Raw genomic sequence first — 19550 nt, forward strand, 5'->3', positions numbered from 1 at the left:
TACATCAGGCTTGTCTTCTAACACCAGTCTATCTTTAGAGGTCATAGCTCTTCGTGCATGATGACATAGCTAAGGCTAAAGAAGTCCATGATATAAACTAGGCCGACTGATGAAGAATATCCTCGTTTGCTACTGGTTTCAGTGCTGACCGCTGCTTTCCCCATGTTGTTTGCTAGGAAATGCACTCCTTAGAAATATCTTCAGAAGCCAGGAATAGAAAGATGCTAGGTCATCTGCAAACTTTTGTTCAGTGTTTTATTTGGTTTTTATTCTGCCTGAAGTGTTTTACAGAATTTCTGTTTGCAAAAACTGTTCTTCAGTAAAAGCCTCCCCTGGCCCCCTCTCCCTCCTTTTCCCCATGTGGTTTTGAGTCTCAACAGCACAGTGGTGCTAACAAAATATTAAATACAAAGGGACCAAGCAGATTAAAAGAATCAGGTGTTGACCTGATGCTTATTGCCTCGTGTACTTACAGCGGTGATAGACATGCTGAGAGATTGGGAATTGCTTGATTTCTATGTAGTATTTTCTTCTACTGCTAGTCTGTGTCATTTCCTGTTGCCACTTCAAATAAAGCATTGAATTTTTAACTTTGCGAAGAACAGCAGTGATAAATGATCCGTGAGGTATGTAGTTTTGGAAAAAGGAAGAATAGAGAAAATATCTAGAGAAGAGTCAGAAAGGTGCTTGGTTATAATGTCTGAATGTTTTGACATGAGCTATTATGTAAGCAACTATACAGACACAAGTATTCTTTAAGCTTGTTTAATTTATTTTGAATCCCAATAGCAAATATACACTACATAGATATATAAAATATCCATTTTATACAGTACTGTCAGTATTGAGAATTCAATGAGCTGACCTACGTAAGAAGTCAGGGCAGTTAAGTTCCAGCTATCTGCTTGCATTCAGCAATTTTAAGGTACTTACATTAATGAGGGATTCTTAACCCGTGTGATGTCAAAATATAAAAGAGGAAAAAATTAAATGAAAAACACGATTACAGTTCTATAGATTAAAAAAATGTTTGTGCTGGCCTAAAGGGAGTTTAATAATAATTCCTATTAAGCTTGAAGCATTATGATAAGTCTTGAATCCTACTTTTTAATGTTGAGAGTGCATCAAATTATATTGATAGCAAAACATTACAGAACATTTCCCTCTTAAAGTTGCAAGAAAAAACACAAAAAACTTTTAAAGGTTTCTTGCATGTTAGTTCTTGATATGAAACCCTTCTGTATCTCATTTACTAGATGATAAAAAATATGTTCTAGTTTATAGACAAAAGACCTCACAATACTGTACCTCCTTCTTGCATCTTTGCTGATTATCAATAATTGCACAAAAAATTGTCCTTGAAGTCTGATAATTCTTTTTTTGCGACTTTTCTTACAGCTTTTTTGGTGGAGGAAAGGGTCCTTACTGTGGAAAAAGTCACTTCCACTTGATTTTTAGAGTGTATTTAAAAGAAGGAATATGTAAAAACTACGTCATTTAAGTAAAGAATTTAACATCTCTAATAGGAAACATCAAATACAGTTTCCAGTTTCACTTTCAAGAGCCTTTCTGTAAGATATAAAGGCTTTTGTTTATTATTCAAATGCAGGTTGAACATTGTCAAATGATACAATGGATCCGACCAACATATTGTTTCAAATTAATTAGCTCTGAAATAGTAAATATTTTGTAAACTGGTTAAAGAGTGTAAAATTAGCATTTTTCTGCAAATTTCAAGTATTGTAGAACTGATGCGGACAGCTTGCTTTTTGAAATAACCAACTTCAGTATCACTTGAGGAAATTTCCCAGTTGCACACTGTTTCTGGCTAAAATGCAGCGGAAGGTTGAAGGCTGAACCTCCCAGTACTTTACAGGATTATTGAAGAGGCTTATGCCACTGTACAACGCTTTCTTCTTTCTTCTTCCTGTTGGACAGAAATCATTCACTCCCAATTTTGCAATGTGATTAGAGTGAAGGAAGACCACCTGCAGCAATAAGAAACAGTAAGATATCATAGTTAGTATGTAAATGGGAAAATATCTCAGCATTCATTGGCATGTAGATAACTGAATTTTGCTATAAAATCAGTTGGATGCAGACTTTAGTAGTAACAGGAATTAAAAGTTTGTGTTAAATCCTAAAAAAATCTCCCTCCTGCCACAGCCTCTTCTCTTTCAAGTTATATGGTATTTTATCAGTGTGTTGTCAGAATAATTGGACTCTATTCTTAGGGAACATTCTCCTAAAATGAAATTTTATATTCTCTTATAGTAAGAAATATAATGATGCGGTATTATATTATCCCCAATCCAAATTTTCAGTCATTTAATAAATTTTCAAAAGCATTCTCTAGAAAAGTTAATATTGGGAGAGATTTGTTGGGTACAATAATAGGAACAGATCAGTCTAATGCTGATGTAGCTTAAATTAGTTTATAAAAAGGGCTTGTGATAGCAAAGTTTAGAATTTGTTAATGAAATCATGAACATTAACAAAAGAATTCCTTTGTTTGTATATCTAATTTTTCAATTACATTGTAAGTTGATGTTTGTTTTTTAAAAATATGTATATATATGAAAATATTTTGCTTTAATTGGAAGTGAAATGAGAAGTGAAAAGAAATGAAATTTAGAGGTAAAAGCGTTTATGAAATAGCTTGTCATGTGCTCTGTCATCTGTGCTTTTCTTCATGTTTCCCTAAGATTTGTTCTGCTCTGCATCCTAAGGTATATGTCATCTTATAAAACATACATGATTTTAATTGCCATTCCAGAATTCAGGAAATAAATGGGTTTTGAAAGCATCTATTGCAGAATTTATCTAGTTCTAAATATAAATTTTAAAATCTTACTATTTCAGCCTCATAAGTAATTTACATTGGATTTAAGGCTTCTCAGCATGGGAACTGAAAAATTTCCACTCTGGCTTACTAATAAGCTAAACGAATAAATCTGCAACAAACTTTCTGGAAACACTTTCTGGGTGTAGCATGTTATTTCCCCCCCCCCCCCTTTTTTTTTTTTTCTAGGAAGTGATTCTGCTGTTTGATCTTGTTTATTTCTTTAAGTACATACATGATTTCAGGTTTTCCTAGTATGAGAGTCATGTCAAAATATATGTGACAGTTAATTACAGTTTTTAAATAAGTCCTGGTCAGTATAGCAGTGTGAAAGTCAAACAACACGTAACTACCAAAGTTTTCTAATAATTTTGATATATGACCTGCAGATATTTCAGTTCAGGCAATCCAGGAGGAACTTTCTTGAGCTTATTTTTTTCAAGGTGGATTTCACGTATACTTGGTATGTTGGCAAAACTTCCATTTTCCACATCTTTGATTTTGTTATTCCCAAGGCCTAGCCTAGAAATAGTGTAAGGAACATTTAATTAAAGATTGAGATTCACAATAGCATTGAAGAGTGTAAATTTTTTTTTTAAAAATATCACAATGCACAGGAGTAGACATAAGAACTGGGAAAAGATAGGAAAATGATAGGAAAAAAACCCCCAACATTGATTTAACAAATGTTTCCTTTAATCTCCAGTCAGAGGACAGCAGCTAATCTGATGTGAGCAGTTGTCCAGTTTTGCATGCAGTTTTTCTACTTCTAGTGGTAGAGTTAAAATGATAAGCATCAACCTATATGTTTGTAAAATAAATCATACCCTTTTATCAAGTAGTATGGCTGCAATGTAAATTCATATAATAAAAAGTGTTGTTCTAATAAATAGCCAAAGAGCAGCATGTCTTGCAAAGATACAGTTATATATATAGCTTAGTCAAAAACTTCGTATTTTAAAAATAAACAGGATTGCCTTCTTCCCTGCTTCCACATTTTCCTTAATTTAGGCCTTAGTTAGGTTTTTTGCTCTAAGACTTCAGCCTGTGCTGCTGGGAAGGTGGAGGCACAGGTCAATTTGGAGTCGCTCTTCCCATGCATCCTACAATCCCCTTTCTCTCCTTTCTTTCTTAATTTCTTCAGAAACTGCAGTTGGTATCTAAACACGGTTCATTACTTCTTCTTTGATAGTAGTTTCTGTTACCAAATTCAAAATTCAGAGCTGCTCAGCCGTATTTTCAGAGTACTTAACAGAGCTTTAGAGAAAGAACTTCCTTATTTTGTCCTACAAGAGCATTACATTCCTTAGAAATATTTTTCTTTTTCTTAAACCCGATCACATTTGGAAACAGTTATCAAGTTATTCCTTTACCACCTACTGAATTTCTCTCAGGCTAGTTTTCAGGAGGTGAATTTATCTTCTCTTATAATTTACCAGTTTTCCCATGTGTTTGTATAAACAAGTCTCAAATTCCTCTCTTCATACCATCCTTTTATGTTTTTCTTTGGGGTGTGTATGGAGTGTCTCCTTCCAGTACATTTAGGCCTTCTCTGGAATTAAAAAAGCTATTAGGACTTTTAAATCCTATAAATTTTGTTGCAAGGAAGGCATTCTGTTCCTAAAACAAAAGTCAGTTGGTGTTGCCGTGTACCTCATTTTGGGGTGCAATTTGTGAGATGAGTGACCAAAGAGTTAAAATGCCTGGGGCTGGTACAGAACGGGCCAGAGGAAAATACTGAATAGTGCTGAGAAATAATGTGACCACAAACATTTATATATTCTGAGTATGAGAAATGCATGCAGTGCTTAATTGAGGCATACTACTACTAGCACCTTAAGAGATACTATATAAAGCTGTGCTATATTACACAACACTCACCTGCCACGAACTAAGAATTGATGATGATTACATTTTGGAATCAGATACTGTTCTTAACATACATTTCTATTGCGAACTGTAGGCAAGACTGGTACTACAAGGCCAGTCTTTGAGGTTGTTTGGGTTTTTTTTAAAGTCTGGTCTTATTTGCAGCAGTTCTTACTAAGACACTTTAAAATTTTAATTCTTTTTTCTCCCATTAACAAGAGAAGTTTCAAATAAGAGACCCTGCCAAGCCTGACCTTTTATCAAAAGCACGCTGCATGGGGATTTTACCTTTGAAGATCTTTATACCGGTTAAAATCTTCAAGTTCGATTGCTGTGATCTTATTGTCATCTAAATGAAGTTCTAGTAGACTGGAAGGCAAATCTGATGAAAAACAAATGCACGGTATGAGAAAAATAAGCCAACTTATTTTTGTTGGAATACTTAATGTGTTACAAACTGCTTCTTTCCTTTGTCTTTGGGTGAAGAATCTTGGAGGGGTTGGCAGGAGCTTTTGCATCAAAGAAGTGGAATGTTACTTTGTAAAAAAAAAATCATCAACGCCATTTGGTTTAAAATAGTAACTTTAAATAAATTAAGACGTGAAAGTACACATGCTAATGTTAAGACTTCAGAGTTCCAAAATTGGGTATAATTTTGCTAGCTTTTTTTATAACAGCTTTCATGTACTTTTGATTAACCTGTCAAAGATGTAAATTGTATGTTATATGCAATGGTCTAACAGTTGGTAGTCAGAATCCTACTCCTTTAGGAGGAAGGAACCTCTGATGGTTTTTTGTAGTTTTGTATTTTCTTCCAAACAAGGTAACAGTTGCGCTGTTACAGCTCCTAACAGGTGACCTGGGAGGAAACTTCCAGGATTCTCTAAGCAAAATGAGATATTTGGTGTGTTCTCTCCCATGCCAATACGCAGAATGTTTTCTCACGTGGTACCAAATAGTCCCAATACAGAACTGTCAGTGAATGCACCAGGAGGTGGAGGGTGTTTCTTACAATATCCTTTTGGTGAGGGCAGAGAAAGATAGTCACAAGTTTGAATTTCTATTTGTTGATCTTATATTCAGTTTTACTAGCATCTGTCTAGATGGCACCCTGACACCAAGCAAGACAAACCACTTGTTCCTTTTACTAATACGGGTTAGGAGAGTGCTGCTCCCATTGCTGTCTGTTGTAACACTACAATACTGAGGAAAAGGGGTGTTCTTCACAGTCAGACTTTATGCTGGTTGACGTGCTTTGTTGTCTGTCTGTTTGGGTTTTTTCCAGTTTACAATTCCACCTGGTGCTGCTTGTGTCTGAGTTAGAGTATTAAGAGGGAAGACTACCCATCTCTCCATTTTAGACTTTAATTGCATTTGTATGTTACACTTTAAAAAACTTTTTGTGTCATTAAAACATTTTCAGATAGAAACTTAGTTTCCACTGGTGTAGAATGCATTCACCGTGAAATCCTGTTTATTTATGATTTGTTTATGTATTTGACACCACATATTGGACCTTGTGCTTGTGTTTTCTTATAGATTTCTCCATAACAAACACAAAATCTGCATAATTTTATGTATGGGATTTTTTTGTGATACGTGATAGGAGATGGTGGTATGATGATACTAGAAGAATTTTGGGTGTGTGTGTTGGGGAGTCTTACTGTAGGCAGCCAGACAGTTTCTGATATTAAAATTACCTTAGGAATTGGGGTGAGTTGGTTCTGTTTGTTTGGGTGGTTTTTGATTTTGTTTTGTTGGTTTTTTTCCAGTGTTCTCTTCTGCAGGGTTTCTTTTGCATATATATTTGTCCACAAGAAGTGATTAAATTTAATAAGAAACAAGTTCTTTGTCTGATCCAGAAATAAATATCTTAGGGGCCTACATTTAGTTTCCCTGTAAGTTAATGAATGGCAAAATATAAAGTATTCTGCTTTGTTTCCTCACTTTTACTCTCAGCTAGTAGTTTTGAGCGGTTGAAAATAGTGAGAATTTGGTTAAGTACTACAATGAGCTACAGAAAATGCAGGTGGAGTGTTGTACTGAGTTCCTTTGTGCTACCTTTTTGTGTGTGGAGGTCAGTGATTTGCAAAGTTAGTGTTTTAATTTATTACTATTTCCAAATCACAAGTTCATTGTTTTATATGAAGGAGAGATTTAATTTTTTGTTATGTTATGTTGAATTTAATTAAAGTGTTAATATTAAATTTCATTTAGCAAAACCCCATTAAAAGTTGTATAAAATGCTGTATAGGGCTTTGCATTAAGGTGATTGTATTGCAGAGCATATTTGAGCTAGGGAGCTGCTCGAAACATTCAAAATTAAAGTTAGAAATTTTGGGGTTTCATTTTAAACGCATAACGGAAGTGGGAATTCTGTATCCCTCATGAGCCACCTCAAATGTCAGGGGGTTTATCCTTTCTTTATAAGGATTTTTGAGAGGCTGATGTGGAAGATGCGAAATGATGTCTCATTATCGTTTTTTTAAGAGTCTCTGGATGACTCTGGGAGGAGTTTAGTTCCTGACAGGGAGAAGGCAGGAGAGGGGGCTGGAGAGCGAGTGGACATGCACACACATGCACACTTCAGACATGTGGGATTGGGTACTAAGTGCAAAAAGAAAAATAACCTAGGAAGTGGTTTGGTAGTAATGAACAATAGAAAACAGAATGTATCAGCATCAGTTATATCAACATAACATAGATGTTAAAGGATTTTATTTAGGAGTGTATATACTGGTATTGGTAAAATAGAAAAGGTAAAACAAAGCATACCTTTAGGAATTGAAGTCAATTTAGCTTCTGCGATTCTTATATGATAGATATTTACTCCTTCGAAAGCCCCTGGCTCTATTCCATCATTGTTAAGAGGATTTGCACTCATTTCTGTCCAAAGAAAAAAAAATAAAAGTATTTATACCATAAGAATTTTGTGTATGTTAGACTAAGTTGTAAACAGCTGATTTAGTTTCATTTCTGACTTAATTATGTTCTAAGTATTAATTAATGTTTGGCTTTGATTACCCTTTCTGAGGTGTGGAAGTCACACTTTCAGTGAATAAACTCTTTCTAACTTGGCTTGTAGGGTCACCAGGAACTTGACCCATGTAGCAACTTCGCATAGAAATCAAATTGTGAAAATATTTTTCACAGCATGGATATCTCTTTAAGAGGAAATTGCACATTGAGGTCACTTTTGAGTGAAATTATATATAGTGTGTTACATTTCTGATAAAGATATTTTCTTTTCTACTTAATTGGACTTACCTAAAACATGTAGAGACTTCATTCCTTTAAATACATCCTTGTGGATTTTATTAACCTTATTAGCATGAATTCTGAGCTCTGCTAAAGTTTTTGGTAGATTTGTTGGAATCTCAGTTAGCTGGTTATGGGACAAATACAGTCGTCGTAGCTTCTTTGTTGGTTGAAAGGCTTTTGGATGGATCTTGGATATTTTATTGTTGTTCAAAGCCAGTGCCTATGAGATACAGGAAGAGCAATATGAAGATAATTTCTTTATACTGTAATGTTATCATTATGAATTTTAAGTAATGAATTCAATATAATTTAACAATTAAGTAACATAAATATTTTATTTTTTCCATCATACCAAGCTTTAGCACTTTGTATATACTTTGGGCATTTCAATTGATTGTGAAAAACAAAAAAGAACCCAGAAGCTGGAGCACCAACGAGAAGGTAGAGAAAAACTAGTCAGAGCTGACAAGGTGGCAATGGATAATGAGAAGAATTGGCAAAACAGTATGTTTGTCTTCACATACTTCGTGGGAATGCATGGGTGGGTTCTTCTTTTTTGTTGTTCCTTAATGCAGACAAATTCTCAAGACTCAGAATTTCACCTTTTATTTCAGCATAATGTGGCAAAATGGAAGTCAGGTTTTTAGTCTGAATTTCTTAGAAGTTAATGTCTATATATGACTGATAAACACATATTAATTTATATCTTATGTGCCATAATTTTTCAACTCCTGTGAATTTAAGTTATCTCTTGTGTACAGTACACTAGTCCTTCTTTGGGACAGTTTTTTGTTCTTGGTTGCTATGTGTTATCAGAGAACTTGTAATGAGTTACTACAGACAATGAAATATGAATTATTTTGCTGTCAAATCACATCTCTGCAAGAGTTACTACAGACAATGAAATATGAGTTATCTGAAATTATTTTGCTGTCAAATCACATCTCTGCATTTCCGTATCTGGACTATTCTTTTTTATTTCTTTGAGCTGTTAGTAAGTTGTCTGCTCTCTGGAGTTATGGAAACAAAAAGTACAGCAAAACAGAATTAATCTTTTTTTTCCCACAAAAAATGGGGATAGCTTAAGGAAATAAACAGGAAATGGTCCTTCCTAATCCAAATTACTATCTGTGCCTTTGCTAAGTAGACTAGTACTCAGACAAGCTGTACAAAGTAAACTTTGCTTTCAGTAAAAATTTTGTTAGGCCTTTCCACAAATTAACTGAAGAGAAAAATCAAAACAGCTGAGAGTTTTCAGTTATCACATAATTAAGGGGTGACTCGAATATATAATGTGGTGGTTGCTGATGTATTCCAGTGACTTTCTCAGTCATGGGAGGTTAGTTTCTATAGGATCTTTTAAACTGAATATAAACCACAGTCCGTGTGTTTAGCTCTGACTGCCCCCCATTCTGTACCCAGACATGAGACATTTGAGGGGAACTGGAACCACTTTGTTGCAAACAATGAATTTATATGGTTCCTATTTTTTCTGTCCTAGCTTAACCCGTAATAATTAACAAGCTCATTCATAAACACTTAGGTCCGGTAAATTTTCAGTTCTTTCTCAGAAACCAAATGTGAGTGAAAAGGATTTGGTTTATGTTAGTTTAATGGGTGTTTCATGTCTTTCTAATGTGGAATAGAATGTTTTAATTTGCTGTAACTTGTGGAACAGATTTGTCATTTTTATGGTGAGAACTTTAAAATTGTCAGTGTTCATTGCTACTGTATCTAGAGTGACATCTTACACAAATAGGTATTCCAAAACAGATTTAACCTACCTTTCCAGGCCTCTGAGACTCTCTTATTTCCTTTTGATATAAAAAGGGATTATTGTGTACTGTAAATATCTAGATTTATCAGTTGCCAGTGATACTTATTTTAAAGCCTATCTCTACACGCATGCTTGAGTGTGTTTGAAAAAACGTAGTAGTAAAGCACCTGACTGTTTCAGTAATTCATGGTTGGTCTGGTTTCTGTTCTGGTCAATTGAATTTCTAGCATCAGTTTCAGGGGTGTATGTGTTAGTTGTACGCTGTGTGCTTTCGAAAATGCCCCCAGAAAATATAATTCTAGTTCTCCTGTGAGCTTCTTTCTGCTGTTTTACAGCTAAGCAGATAAAGAAGGCACCCTTGTCTTGCAGCCTTGGAAATGTGGGGAGTGTTTCTGTGCATGCTAAGGATTGAATAAATCTTGAGGGTCTTTTTGGCGAGATTTTCTGGATGTTGTAGAAAGTAGCATAGTTGTTACAGCTCAAATTTACTTCTTCCTATGTGGGAGCAGTCAAATATGCAGGCGTTAGACTGCATGGATACTATTGGAGAAGAAAAATACCATTTGTATTTCAAAAGTATCGAAATATTTGGGTGCTAAATAAGATTTCAAACTTGGAAAATAGCAAGCTTACATAAAGTGATGTGAGTCCTTGGAGATCGTTTTCCTTGACCTCTCTAATTTTGTTGTTTTGAAGGTCAATCATTCGAGTATCTGGTGGAATGTTGCGAGGTATTGATGTCAAACCTGTTGAAGTATGTGAGACAAAGAGAAGCATTATGTGCCTGTATATATGTCCAAAGAAATGAACTGCTAAACAGCAAAACACAGTAAGATTGTTGATGATTATGATGGGAAAGAAAAGACAAACAGCCATAAAGCAAAGGATATTAGGGAATGATGATAGGGTTTCAGGAGGAACTGCTTCTGTCCCTGATCGAATAGTTACATAAATTCCCCAATCCAGTTCATAGTTTAGTTACAAAAACACTTCAGTTCGTGCCATCTGAGATCCTGAATCAGCAGAAGAGACTGGCAAGGGGCAGTGGAAATGCTGATGCATTAAGTGCTAAATGCTGGTCCAGTTTTATTAACAATTATTGCATACTTATGTATGCAGTTATTTAAAGATGAAGTCTATGAATAGATGGGTTTTTTTCCTATGTGTGAACTTAAATAAAGGGGTTTGCAATCTGTAAAGCAGATGCAATAGCCACAGCTTATTGCTGTCAGCAAAAGTTTATTTTGATTGCTTAATAATGACACACTTTTACAAAACACAGCGATTTCTGTATTGACTTGATGTTTCTAAGGCACAAGGAGTCTGGGATTAAGTTCAGGGTGGTGGCAGAGCTGTGATGAGAACAAATGTCATTGTCACTGTGCTCGTGGCAGGAGCTCCTTTGGTTACCTTAAATCATGGGAAAACTTCAGTGAACACTAATTCAAATTGGCAAATTAATAACGAATTCATATTTAGGGACTAGTCTGTAAGTAAACAAAGCATGAGAAAGTGTAATCTAAAATGTAAGTATAAGCATTCTGTGATTGTTCTCTTACTGGATAAAAAGCTGTGTCGATTATATGTACTTATTAACCCCAATAAGTATTCAGTTAAATAGTTTTATGGTTATTTGTTACATAATCTGGATGCCTTTCCATTCTATGCTGCTATCAATAGAAGCCATTGCTAATGGAAGGTAGCTATAGCAGTTCATTAATTTTCTAAACCGATGTACATGAACTGGGAAAACATGTAGAAAGTGTTCAACATGAATTACTTGCTGGACATGAATTAGATCTAGTTGGCAAGCCTAATTGAAAAAATGTAAGCTCTTTTGAAAATGACTTGTAAAGGAATATGTGAATGTGTGCAATTTATGGAGCTGTCGAATTCATCTTTTGAAAGGCAAATACTCCAAAGGAGAGGCCAGTGGAGAACAGACACACAAATTCATTCTTACCTAGGTCAGAGCAATGGACAACTCTCACGTAGCACTGGCATCCAAAGGGGCATATTGGGAATAGGTCAAAAGGAATTAGTGGTATAATTGGTTCAGTGGTTGGAAATAGAGAATTGTCATCATCGTCATCATCATCATCTTCTTCCATATCTTGGAGCATCATATTCTTTAGTGTAAAATATGAAGGACCAATGAGAGGTTTAGCAGAGCACAAAGCTAAGAAGAGCAGGAGTGTGTATTCCTTCATATCTTTTTAATCAGGGCAGCCAATCTTGAAGAGAAAAAAAAAAATAGAATCAGTGAATGTGAAACAGCAAATAAAAGTATTGAACTCTTTACTTCGCTCTGCTATGGTCCGTGGTCCTGAAAAATGGCCTGTTGTGAATATTAAGGTTTAATTAGTGTAGGAAGGATGAAGAATATAAAAAACATTCTTTAAAATATAATATTTATACTTCTATTTTTAAATTATATATCATAATAAATACTATTAAAACATCAGACATTAGTGTCATACCAAAGTTTTCAGTTGAGTTTAAAAAGTAACATCATTATTTGCTTCAGGCTTTGAAGAGTAATTTTTGTAGTAGATTTTACCAGAACTTAGAATTTGATTTATTTTATTCCTTCTTAATGAAGATATATTTTAATGGGATACGTGGGCATATGTGCATTGCTTCTATCTAGAAAATTTGGAAGCACTTGATTAGCAACACATAAAATGTACGTATGAGGGTACTCCCTCAACACATGTTATTTTACTCCCTAAACACTTCTAATCACGTACTACTCATTGTAATCTGGAAAAATAGATGGTTTTCAGTTCTGACAACAGCTTTTCCCAAATTCCAGTCATTTGTGTAATACTGCTAATGATAGAAGATCACCTCTGTATTTTAATGCACATACGTATGTGATTTTTATTTGATGAGGGCTCTTTTCCCTGACGAGGGCTTGCAGGTTATGAATCCGTGCCATTTGATATCATTAACATAAATTATATCCAGGAAAAAGCTGGAAACCAGTATTCTGTGTGCATATTTTTTCAATGAACACTTTTTTGTTCAACCTAGCTTTGTCGTCATAGTGCCTGTCCATTGTACTGAGGCAGCCAGCTGAAAGGAGCTCAGAATGGGCCACGCTTGCATTTAATGCCCCAAAACTCAGCAGCTTTCTAGATTACCCATAACTTGAAAGTATTTTTCCAGTGTAATAAAGGTTCTTCAGTCTGGAAGACAGAAAGATGATGGATCAGTTAGGGCACCTTCAAAGCAGAAAGACCCATGTGAGATAGTTACGGTTATATTTTCCTGATGTTATTGAGAAAAATACACGTTAGGAAGGATTTAAAAAGTAGATTTGTCTTCAGAAAAATATGACAAACTGTCTCATTATAGCTGTTCATTCAATTTCATTCAGCTTCTCTGAATTGTAATTCTACCAGATTTCTTTTAGCCACACCTGACTGGGAAAACCAGGAGTCCAGTCCTACGCTATACTGTGTTATCTGAGTAATAGTGATCCATAGGTCAAAACTCTTAGATACTTTCTACATACTCTGGTTTTATTCTAAAGATTATTTTTATTGATCAAATAGCCCTATAAAACTAGACACAAGGGAAAACAGAGGTAGTAAGAATTGCCACAGGATGTTTTGCAGCTCTGAGAAAAGACTGTAAATTCAGCCCTACATTGTTCCCCTCCAAAAAGCCTTATTCCAAACGTTGTTTGGATCCTACAGCACACTGTGCAGCCCAAGAGGGGCTGTTGTAAATTTTGTTATGCATATCCTGTTTATAAAAATGTTTCTATTTAGACTATCATAGACCTCTTTAGGGAAATACTAAAGGGATGTCAATTCTTGTTTGATCACCTAATTAAATGTTTGCTGGTCCGTTTATAGCTCAAAAAAGTCTTTCTGTAGGCATTTTGTCATTGGTCCTCAGTCACAGGAAAAGGAGTGCACTGGTTTGTACGAGGGTGTTGAGTTCGCTTATATCAGAATCCTGAGGTTTTGTTTGTATTGTTTTTTTCTATACAAGATCTTTTTGATGTTTCTCATGTATGGTTCTTAACAGCATTAAAATGCTGTGCATTACATACATTGCTACTGCTGTAATGTATACATTTCAGGGTGCATAAAAAGATAAAAGCTAACAGTATTTATATTACATAAATCTCAGCCTTTTGAAAAGAATGCAGTGAACCCTTCCCCAAATATGTATCTGAAAACAGAAGCACATTATACTTTATATCTTGCAGATATGCAGTGTACACTGGTAAGTTTGATATGTATTGTAATATTCCAGTTGTGTGGTCATATAAGTACTATATCTTTTATTGATTTGGCAATCTCTTAAAATAATCTTCACATATTTTTTTCCTATATATTTTCCTTTGTTTTCAAAGTAATGTTCTCATTCAATGCTCCTGGAAAGCATTTTATAGTTGTACTTGCCATCCTATACAATGTGTTTTCTTGAAAGAGTCTTTGAATATAAACAGAGCTGGGAACAACAATGTGGAACCTACCTTTGTTTGTTTGGAGAGAATTGTGGTCCTGTCTGGCTGTGCACCTTTGGAATGTTTGGCCCTTTTAATCTTGTAGTTCAGGTTCAGCAAAACAGTCAAAATACTTCAGTCATCCCATTAACTCAGAGGTAAAGAGTCTGAAGCCTTTCAGACTTCAGAATTCTTATTCTTGGAGAAGTGCTTTAATGGCTGGGTTTTCACAGATGGGGGCACTCAGAGTGGTTCTTCCCCCAGCTGCTCAGGTATTAATGACAAAATGCTTTGTGCTTTATTCAGTGTTGTACAATTGGGAGATGTAGGTTATCAAGCATCATAGCATGTATCATGTCTTGGAACATGGAGTTTCTAAATCCCTGCTGACTTCTATTTGTGATAGGCACTGGATGTAAAGTTCTACTGTACCTAAAGGATAATCTTTCATGTACGTTCCCAAAGTGCTCTTCTGGATCTGGTGCTGGGAAGTTTCTTATGAAACAATTTAAAAATCTGTTTCCACACTTGCACCTTTAGCAAATGGATTACGTATTTCCTTTCAGAAATTAAAAGAACTAACTGTGATTTAAAACTATTTTCAGGTTGAGGCTGTGATTGGAGCAGTGGTCAGTTTGAACTCTCAAAAAACATGTGTTATTCATAACCAGTTCTAGAAAAGTAGTGTTGAAATATGTCATTCATGAGTTAAATTTCTTGAAAACAAGACCCTTTACAGAAGGAAGCCTGAGTTGGATATGGGGTTGTTGTTTTGGGGGGTTTTTTTTGGGAGGAGGGGGTTGTGGCACTGGGATTGTGAAGGAAGGAGAAAAAGTCCTTTCTTCATTTTGCCATTGTATCATTAGGAAATCCTTATTGCTAATTGGCTTTGTAGTTAGGGGTGGTAATCAAGTTGGACTCCAGATTTGCATTGGCCAAAGAACTGCCAAAGAATGGATTCCAAAGAACTAGACTTTCTGGAGCTGTTGGTTTTTTTCCTGGCTGAGGAAATAGATGTTGATATGTCTCTGTAGAAATGCTCTGACTCTGCAGCTCGTCTCAACAAACTTATACAACCTATCTGCATGCTTAAACTTCAAGAGTAAGAAAATTAAAAGAAAAAAAGAAGCCTAAAATCCAAGATCCTAGTGATCTTTCTGGAAGTACTTTAATTATAATGAGAATTTTATGAAATATTTAATTAATTGTTTCAGAAGGTACATTCCATGAGTACAGCTGTGCTAATGGCTCACTGCTGCCACTTGAGGCTTGTTCTGCTCCCAGGTACATACTTTCATTTCTCTCATACCAGCTCTTCCACTCAGGCTTTTCTCTGAGCTGATTGAACTGACTAAACCAGCATAAAACGTAATCCGAGCAAGAAAAAAAGCCTGACACATTCTTTCTGGGTGAACAAACTGAATCTGAGTATCAGAGCCAGCACAAAGGAATGGGTGGAACAGCTTGGTCTAGGGGGACAGGACGTTACATGGGAAGAGGGAAGGAGAAGAGGTGGGACAGCCATTCTTGCCTTATGCAAGCTGTTGGAGAAGCTCAGGTGTGCTGTCGAATAATACCCTGAGCAGAAAGATGAGTCTTGCTTGGCCTTGTCCATTCTCATTTTTGCAGTCTGCAATATTGAGAAAGAGTGTAGCAAATTCAAGGAGAGCTCACATCTTCATTACATATTCTTGATAGCAATCCTAATTTTCCTTCAGTACATAAAGCTTCTGAATAGCACCTTTTCACTGCAACACTCACTGCCTCCACGTGAGGTAACTGAATGTGGAGAGTACTATAAGGCTGACTTTCTTTCCTGAAGTACACAACAACCCTAAAATCACTGCACTAATCGTTTGGGGACATACTTATCCTCACTAATGTAGTGATCTTTACTAAAACCCATGTTTGTATCTTTTACAAAGATACAAACTTTTAATGCTATTAGTTTAGGATAATATTTATCATTTATAACTAGTTAAATACAGAAGATGTCATAGGATGTTAATATGATAAAAAATTTAGACTTTGTGTGGGAAATTCCCATGTAAGCGTGCAATAATTCTGTGACATGAAAATTCTAACAGGAATTATGGGAAGAAAACCACTTTCTGTGAGGATAGAAGTTATGATGTTAGTATGGACTGTGTGCATGAAAAAAGCAAAAAGAAGTAGTCTGGGTTCTGTGGCAGTTGCATGTGCAGTGTCAGTCCTGCATGTGGTCTTTGTTGTCTTACCCGTTGTGACACTGAAGGAGTGAATGGGCGAAGTTTTAAGACTTAAAAAGACTCTAAATTATATTTAGAAATCAATTCTGTTACCAGTGTATGGAGGCAAGTTTCCTATAGCATTATTTCTGAAAAGGAAATGTTTAAAAGACACGGTGGTGGTCTTTACAGAGGCAAAGAAAAATCTCTGTGTTCATTAATAACACAAATCATTGCACTGTGCACAGATTTTGTCCAAAGAAAGGCAAGACCATAGCTGTTTTGAAAGCTGTATTTAAAAATAGTTCTGGTTCTATTAGTCATTGTCCCGCTCCAGAAATAAAAGGAGTTTATGTTTAACTCTTTGTCTACTCTATTGATTTACTTAAATTGCTTAGAAAAACAGAAGGAAATTGTTTGGTCAGTAAGATTACTGAAGAAATGATTCTGCCTTAAGAAACAGTCCAGTATTGAAGTTATGTAGTATAATAATGAATAGCATGTTTACAAAATAAGTTCTGTTTAGAGAGTATTTACTTTTTATGGAAAATTGCTTGACTCTTGTGAGTTACTAAATATGATCTATGAACATTTTTAGGTTGTAGCTCATCTACAGTTCACTGTTTCCTGTGTTGTTTTTATTTACTTTGCTAATATCTACTTTTTAAAAAAAACACAACTTGAATACCAAGGTACAGAAAGTTAACGCTGAGTTGTAATTGTAAGAACTGCTTTAACTGTAGGATAGATTTTTACATAGATTGTAATCATTGAGGAAAAAAAGGTCTGTTGTTAAGTTTTTCTAACATGTATTTAATAGTTAAATAATTCACTGTAGCTTTTTTTGCTTTGCAGCTTAGATATAAATACAGAATTATTTCAGCTGCAAAGTACATTTTTCAAACGTTCCATAAAAAAGTGGTACTTCTAACTCTGATTTATCTGACATTATTAATCTGTGCATAGTGACTGACAACCTGTTGCTTAATTCTTTATTGCTACTTAAATAGAATAGGTATTCAAACTGGACATACCTTGCAAGTTTGATATTTCTTCTGGAAGCACTGTGATAATCCACCTGAGATCTTTATGTCCAGTTATTTCATATTAAAAAAAAAAATAGTGTAAAAGGAAGTTAGGCTGAGTTCTGTGAAATGGAAAGTAAATATAAAGAAAAATTCCACTTCCAAACTTCTTGATCCTCCTGGCACCGTGGGTGATACCAGAGTAAAGTGCTGCTTCAGATTAGCCCATCTTAGTACTGAAGAATGATATTAAGACGACTTGTTACCACTCATATGTTTTTCATCACTGCTTGTATTACAGCCAAAACTTCTGGCTTAACTCTAGACGTCTAGTGGAAGACTTTGTAAAACCTGTAGTTTAATAATAGTTGACATCAGGCCATTGGAAGTACAGTGAGGTCCATTTCAGGTCATTCCTGCTATGTAATCACACTTCTTATTTATGATTTCATTAGCTGTTGCTCTTTAAAAAGTGTGACTTGAATAAAAGTATAAAATCTTAGCCAGTGGCAGAGTAAACCAATAGACTATAGTGATCAGCACGATGCCAAACCTTTCTAAGGTTATAAAATTAGAACTTTGTTATGTAGTTATGTATAAATACTGCTTTTTGTTTTCAGTAGACAACTGTCTGGCTGGGGAAGATGATTGAAGGATCTAAAATGTAGATTAGATTTTATTAGTCAACACAGTTAATTTATTTCTCTTGTGTATGAGAAATTAAGCATATCTTTTATTTAAAATAGAGATAGTATTTGCAATATTCTGTGACAAGGATTGAAGTTGTAAGCTTAAAACAAAGTATTTAAGAATTTGCACTGAGTTATACTGTTTGTACTGACAGGACTGACAATATTTAGAAACTGGGTAATTCTTTGTTTACCTTGAGTAGGCTGCCTGTTTATGTATACTTCAGAAATATATGACTAATTGAGTTTACCTAAAGCAAAACTTTCAGTGTAACAGTTTGTGCCTTGCAATTTACAATAATTTCTGTCTGTCCAATTCCATGCCCATCTGACTTCGCCTGTTCCTTTAATTAGCTCCTTTCTCTCTTCAGAGTCTGGTCTTGCTGGAGAAAAATAGCCTGGAAATTTTAATTTTAATTTTTAATATACATGTGATGTGGTCCTGTTTGCAAAACGATGGTTTAAATTGGGTAATAGTTATTTTGTCTACTGTTACTTAAGGAAGAAAAAGATCCTGTGCCCAAAATTAAAGCTTTGGTGCTATCACATCAAACAAGATAAGGCTTGTGTTACCTGCTGCATTGTGTTTGCATGTGTTCCAGTTCCAGTAGCATAGATGAATGATGAAAAAGAGACTCCCTATCACTTTTCCCAAGGAATAAAATTACAGTTTCGAAAGCAATCACATTCCCACATAAATATCTGAAGGATGATCTTAAACTACTTTGAAATCTCAAATTGCATATATCTGCATTCTCTTGCCTGCATTTAGAAACCGAAACTTCCTAAGCAAACACTCCCCTGTGTTTTGAATAGCTTGGTTTGGATGCATTTACTTGAGAAAATTTCTGTTAAATTGCTGTTTAAGAAAACCTCCAACACTTTCTTGGCTCTTTAATAGAAGAGAGCCGGGCCTGAGGGCTGTGAGAGAAATGTCCTGGTTTCTTCTTTTTCACTCCCCTTTTTAAGAGTAAAGTGTTGAGTCAGCAATTTCAGCTGATCCTAGTTTTGCAGCAGTGCTCCTTGTTCCTGAGGTTTAGCCAACATCTCAATTTTGGATGAATACTTTTTTAATTATTATTTTCTCAGGTGATTCTGGAGTAGGGAACACATTCCTGTGTGTATAAAGTCTGTCATAGCCATGCTACATAGTGAGTTGTAGTATCTGGCAAAAACGTCACCACCTTATCTTATCTTAGATTACCCATATATTTTGTAGAAATAAATAACGCTTACACTGACATGCTGTTATTGTAACGAAACAGTTTTATATCTCAAGACATGGATTTAGTATTTTGGTTGTGAATATAATTGCATTCTAGAATCAAATTCCCAGAAGTCACCTTTTCAGGTCTCTTGACTACTAGATTCTGAACTTCAGATTATTAGCTCTTGATAGCAATGCGAAAAACTAA

At 35.1% G+C, this 19550-nt stretch overlaps 2 protein-coding genes across 3 annotated transcripts in view; one reads left to right on the forward strand and one right to left on the reverse strand.

Annotated features, from left to right (window-relative positions):
* Window positions 1–19550, forward strand: part of CENPP (centromere protein P) — a 145327-nt gene that overhangs the window by 63830 nt on the left and 61947 nt on the right. The window lies entirely within an intron of this gene.
* Window positions 752–17671, reverse strand: ASPN (asporin). Its single transcript, XM_014953508.1, has 8 exons — window positions 17456–17671; window positions 11713–11983; window positions 10383–10495; window positions 7979–8192; window positions 7487–7597; window positions 5000–5093; window positions 3226–3364; window positions 752–1988 (listed from the first exon to the last, which is right to left on the reverse strand). Exons 2-8 carry the CDS (start codon window positions 11957–11959, stop codon window positions 1791–1793), a joined length of 1116 nt encoding a protein of 371 aa, XP_014808994.1. The 5' UTR covers window positions 11960–11983; window positions 17456–17671; the 3' UTR covers window positions 752–1790.

This window comes from Calidris pugnax, unplaced genomic scaffold, assembly GCF_001431845.1.
Source record: "Calidris pugnax isolate Ruff unplaced genomic scaffold, ASM143184v1 scaffold247, whole genome shotgun sequence".
In the NCBI taxonomy this organism is placed as follows: Eukaryota; Metazoa; Chordata; class Aves; order Charadriiformes; family Scolopacidae; genus Calidris; species Calidris pugnax.

Excerpts from the sequence above, each read along its gene's own strand:
- ASPN (XM_014953508.1), bottom strand. The coding sequence starts at position 11,959 with ATGAAGGAATACACACTCCTGCTCTTCTTAGCTTTGTGCTCTGCTAAA. Across the intron at positions 7,598-7,978 it reads GAAGTCTCTACATGTTTTAG|AAATGAGTGCAAATCCTCTT; the intron begins GTAAGTCCAATT and ends TTCTTTGGACAG. Across the intron at positions 3,365-4,999 it reads CGGTATAAAGATCTTCAAAG|GCTAGGCCTTGGGAATAACA; the intron begins GTAAAATCCCCA and ends CACTATTTCTAG.